The following is a 6,660-nucleotide window of genomic DNA, read 5'->3' on the forward strand; positions in this document are numbered from 1 at the left end:
TCCAGAGTGTTGTTCAGCATGGGGGTGAGTAGAAAATGAAGGCTAATCATGTTTTGGGTGTACTATTCCTTTAAGAGCATAATATCTGATTCTTTTTATTTTAAGGGGCAACATTACTCGTTCCTGTGGCAGATCATCTTATTAGCCTGCTCAAACGAATGGGAGATACAGTTATTTTAAGAAATGTTCACTTAATTTTAGATCAGTTTTTACAAAAAGTACACAAAGCAACAGCATTTTGAGCGTAATCACATTTCAGCTCTTCCAAAACACACAACAAAAAAAAACAAAACAAGGGATAACATCTAAAACTTGCAGAGGGTCTCAGAAGACTTTAAAAAGTGTGCTCAATATGCACATCCCTATGTGTCTGCGAGCAACTAGGTCACCCGGATTTTCAAGGGGAGGAGGTTTTTCTTCAGGGTGAAACATTCACTGTGCTGGTTTTTTAAGACGATGCACAGAGTGGAGCATGCAAAGGGCTTACAGACGATTTGTCACAATGATCCCAAATAAACGAGTTCTAAAAAAACAGACTGTTGCTTTTTCTTTCAAACCAGCAATCTTTTGCTCTTATATCACCTTTTTCTCCTGCGTAGAGAGGGAATCTTAGCCCACTTATTTCAGTGATAACAAAATTACTATTTACAAATGTCAAAAGCGCAGAGCTGATGATTTTGTCCAGACGAGCAGTCAGTAAAATGTCTTATAACATCTGAGACTCCTCACCCCCTAGCAAAATGTAAAAACTAAAAGCTGTGAACACATGCAGTTCTCACATACACCCACGCAGAAAAAAAAAAGTCTATTCACAAAGACGCTACAGGGAGCAGACTATTTGAGGAAACGCTGTGACATTCTGTTGCTCTGTGTGGCAAACGCAGAAATCAATATTTTTAGCAGATGCATCCCCCCCCCCCCCCCCGTCTGTAGGATAACATCTGGGCGATGGGCTTTAACCCGGGGGAGGCGCAGTAGAATCCACCGGCGGCAGAAATGTCAGGAGGAGGTACATACCAGGAGGGATTCACAAACATGTGCAGCTATTCTCTGCTCACCGATACTTGAATTAGCCACATGCAGTAAATCAAAATACAGAGTATAAATGTCAAAAAAGGGAAGTTAGGATAAATTGAGTAATGCTGCACCGTATTGTAATTTCTTATCTGCTCCATTCAGTTTCTCCTGTGTCATGTAAATAACATTAAGCTGGGTTAGAGGAGGGAATTGCATTTGTCCAACCAATACAGAGACCAGAATAAACGAGACATTTCTTATGCTTCCATTTATTATAAGTGTAACCCTTTAAAATGGAGCGGTTTAAATGCTAAGTGCCTCAAGGCTCCAGCTGTATTTATTGCACCGACGTTAGAATGGGCATTTCTTTATTTCCTAACCCAAATGTAGTAACGTTTTAACTAAATCAGTTCAATAATCAACCGAAACGTAAAAACTCAGGATGGGCTTGCAAAAGCATTAAATCTACGGAGTGAGCTTTGCTCCATTATTGCTGCAAACAAAGACAATTTAAATTTTTTTTAAATGAAAATAAAAAAAAGCAATCCAGTGGTGAAATTTAATAGGAGAAATAGGAAATTTCACCACAATGTCCACTAGTCTCATTTTAATGCAACTTTTCTTCCCTTAACGTATGTGAGGATAACAGTTGGCCGTACATGACGGGATACACGTCCGTTAAGGTAGTTTAAAGTCTATTTTTCGTACAAAACTAAATTGATAAACGGGTATTTACTGTGGGTATGCTCATCTGACGGAGCACCGGTCCAGCTACGTCTTGTGACGTCTTACCATAGGCCGTCTGAAAATAAACTTTTAGTTAAAAAAAACAAAAAACTATCTTAACTAAAATAATGAAGTTTTGTTTATTCCTTTAATTAAGAAAAGAGATTAATTTGGCTGTTTACTCAGATTTTTTCCTCTACAGTTTTTCTTTTATTATTTATATATTTCGTATTGTATTAAAAAAAAGTATATATTTTTTTCCACTGATTTCTGAATAGCATTTCCTTTAAATATCTTTATTCAAATTTACAAAATGTTTTCTTTGCTTGAAACAGTAATGGCACAAAACTCCCTCCATATAATTAACCTTTAACTTTCACCATCTCCTCACTTTACATCCACAAAACTCCGTTCATGTTAGAATATGTGATAGATCAAGATGGCGCAGAACCAAAAAATGGACAAAAAATGATAAAATGGTTTTAGTATTTTTTCCTCAACAAGCTAACATGTTTATTAAAAACAATATCCCTTCAAAATTCCCCTCATAAACATTAGGCATGTTTAAATCCTGCTGTGAAAAGGGAAAATCAGATCTATATGTAGATGTCTAGGTCTAACACTATAGACCTACAGTATCTGGACATGGCCGTCTATCTAAACTGAGAGGAACCACAACAAAAGCATTGTTTAAAACAGACCATGGTCACTAGAGGGGAGCTGCAAACATGAACAGCTCAGGTGGACGAATCTTTTCACGCAGATCTGTCATTTCCAGAAGAGTAACAAGGAGAAAACAAACAGAAGAAGAACTTAGAAAGTAGGTTTGGCACAGAGCAAACATGAAGGAAAAAAATCTTCTGATCTGATCTTACCTGATCAGACAAAAAACAAACTTTCAGGTTTAAATGTAGAAAACATTGGTGGAGGAGTAAAGCATGCGACCATGTACTTTGATCCTCAAAGCGGCCGTCAGAGGTTTGAGTCCCGGCCTGTGGACCTGTGCCACATCTCTTTAATCCAATTTCCTGTGTGTCTACTTTCAAAAATAACTTAAAAAGGCCTTTATTGCCTAAAATATAGTCTTTACACCTAATATGGAGCAGAATCCCACTACACACCTTTCCCATATGAATGCACGGTAATGGCTGAATCATGCTCTGATGGCTGTGTTACTTTGGCTGGGACAAAGAAGCTAATCTGATAATAGGAGGGTTGAGGTGGAGACAAAATGAGTGGCCAGAGGTACAGCTAAAAACTTTAGCAGTTTTGGGAAGAAGATTTGGGCAAAATGTGATGATAGAAATGTCCTTTATAGATAAACAAAATGTGGCTGTGCAAGGTACTGACTCATGGGAGGGGAGGGTGGTTTGAAAACCAGCATTATAAACCACTTTGTAGAGAGGATTCATCAAATCCTGATAAAAACACAGCAGTTAAAGAGATATAACCTAACATTTTGACCATAAACTACGCGCTACAAACTGCATAGAATGTACCTGTGCTTCCAGGAGGCGAGTCAAGCTGACGGACTAACCCGTCTCTGAGGGTTCAGATGGATCTCTCAGGGATAATTCTGACATTTATCTCCTCATCTCCTCTGCCGAATCCCTCTGGAAAGCTCTAAAAGTCGACCTCTGTGTCGCTAATTTCAGACACTTAATGAGATTTTTAATTGATGACCTTTTGAGAACAATTTCATACCACAGCTCATGAGAGCACAATGATGGCAGCCAACTCGTTTAGCACCGCCCGTATGCAACCATACTTCAACATTCTGATCATTTTCCTATTATGATACAAAAAAACTGAGTTTTAACTTCAGGTTTGAACCAACACTGAATAGGAATTTGCTTGCGTTGCTTCAAACTAGAAAGGAAAAATATCTAATAGATCTAATGAAATCCAACAGTGAGTGTGCAATGAGCTGATGCCATTTGTCCTCTTACCGTGGTGAGATATCACAACCCTGCTGCATGAAGGCGCCCAGTGAAAACCAAAGCGAATTGAAAATGCCAAACTCGTTGGTCTGTTCTGGGCTCTGCTGGTTGGCGTTCTGCTGCGTCGGCGTCTGGCTCGGCTGCACCCCGTTGGAGGCCGCCGCCTGTGTGGGAGTCTGAGGCTCGGCTCCCTCCTCGTAGTCTTCGGCGTGCCACTCGTAAGGGCTGAAGCGACTGACGAGGAAGAGGACGACGCTGACGCCGATGTAGGCGAACACGATGCACATCCAGATCTCGTAAGCTAGCGGGTCCAGAAAGGAAAACACTCCAGGCTTGGACTTGGTGGGCTTCTTGATCATGATGGAAATGCCCAAAGACATGAAGGGCTTTGAAAAGTCTATCACCTCCTCGCGGACAAGGGTGATAGTAAGAGGAGCGACGGCCAGATCCGCTTTCTGCCGGTGGAACAAAAACACACACAGAAAAAAAGAGAGTTTAAGGTTATATTAAGATATTTTCCATGTAGAACAAAAATTTATGAATGTAGATGAAGTTTACTCTCATATGGAGTGAATTTTGTTCCATTATTGTTACAAAGAGCATGTTTTGTAAATGGAAAGTTGGATTAAATGCAAACCAGAACTGAACTTTGAAAAACTTATTTTAATTTTATATTTTTCTGAGTTTTACTAAATTGCATTATTTTCAAATAACATTTCACAGATCAGATGTTTTCACTTCACGCTTTCTTCCAGAGTGAGGAGTGAAGACGCGTTCCTAACGGTCTGCATATGGTTTATATTGGGCTAGAAGTCTAGTTGGATCTAAGAAATGTTGTTTGATAGAAGGCATTTTGTTCAACTCTGAAAAATATTAATTTAAAAAAAAGATTGAAAATATAAACTCCATACAGAAAATAAAACAATAAATAAAATAAAAAAATCCATAAAAAAATAAACATAGAAGAAAAAATAATAATCTAATACTTTGAAATAAACAAAATATTGGAAAATAGTTAAGTTATTCCAAACGTGTCTTTTTTTAATCAAGACATTTTTTTAAGTTTCATTTCTGGAAGACATTTTTTTTCTTTAAATTTGTATTAAAAAAAATTTACCATCCATCCATCCATCCATCCATCTCTGTTTACTCACCCCATACACCAGTTCTCCAACCATGCCATTCCACATCTTTGTTTCAGGATCTCGGGCTCCATACTTGCCATCGGAAACAATCTTCAGCTTGTACTGGTAACCCACATGCTTGGCTATCTCTGCAGCTAGCTCTACAATGTAGCCTTCATACTTATCATTCCCTGTAAGCTGTTCGTGGTTCTTTTTTAGCATCACGTAGGGAGACTCCTGTTGGTTAGAAAAAAAAAAACAGACAAAACAATAATATCAAGATTCTATTGTAATCATTGAGCATTATGTATTCTACATTTTGAATTTGACACCTTTCTAGCAAACTGATCCATTTAAAGAAATGGCTTATTGACATTCAGAGCTGTCAACACTAACTGACAACAATAGACACTTTTTTTCTGTGCACTGCTGCCATCTTGCTTTGTGTACACGAGCCTCTCTATGTGTCCAGGTTCATGTCCTTGTTTGATGATTGTATAATCGTGGATCTTTTGTGGTTTCATAGCACTCATATTAGCTTAAGCGTTCTAATGTTATGTTGTGATGTAATATGTCATTTTACTTCTATTCTTTAGGGTGACTTTTACCATTTGACTACAGGGATTGCAAGAGAAAAATAGCCTTCTGGCTAACTCATTGACAGGAATGTTTAATAATATGCACTGTACCTGTGAAAAATAAACACAGAAAAAATAAAAGTTTGCACTCGATCTCTGGAGGAAAAAAAATGTAATTATTGAAAAAAAAAAAGGTAACGACAAATAATGGAGTCCTTTGGGGTGGTTCTGGGGGCCCTCACACCTGCTTTTGAGCACATATCCTTGCTGAAAGAACCACACATTGATATACACCACAGGGATTAGATCAAAGTTTTCAGGGATAAAGAGTTATGCTAAATCCTAAACTGGAACTTTAATTATAAATAGCATTATGAAAACCCTATAGGTTCTGCTTTCGATGTTTTCTATGATTGTATCCATCAGATACTCCCTGTTTTCCATAGCAGGTGTTCTGTGATTCCAAAAACGTAAAAAAATAAAAAATAAAAACAATCCACTGGACTTTGTTTCCAAGTTTGAAGATGTTTTGCTTCCCATCCAGGAATCTTTTTCAATTTAAAATGTCAGAAATAGCGTTGCGTTTGAGGCTTAATAGAGTGGACCAAAATCAAAGTCTTGTTTTGGCTTAGAAAACATGCAAATTGAACCGGCAGAATGCTGTCAAGGGACATCCATTCAATTTTGCGTGTTTCCTAAGCCATAAAAAGAGTTTGTTTTTGGTCCGCTCTATAAAACCTGGAACTCAACGCTATTTCTGACATTTTGAATTGAAAAAGTTCAATGGATGGGAAACGAAACGTCTTCAAACTTGGAAACACTTACTTTTTTTTGAATGACTGACCTGGATGACTGAGAATCTCCACAAACATAGGTGTCCTGTGTATTTTTTTTTCTTCTTTTCATTCTTGTTTCTCTTTTCACCACCCCTCCCCCCCTCCCCCTTTATTCCTTTCCGGTCTTCTGTTCTTATCTTCATTCCTATCTCCATGTCCACTGTATGTTTTGTTTTTTTCCTCCCCAAAGACACGTTTAATAAAGTTATTATTATAATGTTCAACTGTGAGGCAGAACCTTATGACAATAGCCATGATGGTCCACTTGGGATAGCAACTCTTGGGCTATTATCCAGCTCCAGGACATCAATTCTCAATGCAATATTGGCAAGGAACACACGTTAAAAGAAAAAAAAGGAAAATCAATTTAAAATACAAGGTGTGAATATTCAGCTTTGTTCCTTAAAGACCGGTTTCATTCTTACCAAGAAGGGATGAT

At 37.9% G+C, this 6,660-nt stretch overlaps 1 protein-coding gene across 1 annotated transcript in view; it reads right to left on the bottom strand.

Annotated features, from left to right (window-relative positions):
- The window catches only part of LOC107086317 (glutamate receptor 1-like), an 81,531-nt gene that overhangs the window by 56,206 nt on the left and 18,665 nt on the right, over window positions 1-6,660 (bottom strand). The window contains exons 6-7 of the mRNA XM_015377183.1: window positions 4,838-5,044; window positions 3,693-4,138 (exon numbers count right to left, since the gene is read on the bottom strand). Coding sequence (XP_015232669.1) covers window positions 3,693-4,138; window positions 4,838-5,044 — 653 coding nt within the window. The remainder of the gene's footprint in view (window positions 1-3,692; window positions 4,139-4,837; window positions 5,045-6,660) is intronic.

This window comes from Cyprinodon variegatus, unplaced genomic scaffold, assembly GCF_000732505.1.
Source record: "Cyprinodon variegatus isolate N-32 unplaced genomic scaffold, C_variegatus-1.0 Scaffold148, whole genome shotgun sequence".
Lineage (NCBI taxonomy): Eukaryota > Metazoa > Chordata > Actinopteri > Cyprinodontiformes > Cyprinodontidae > Cyprinodon > Cyprinodon variegatus.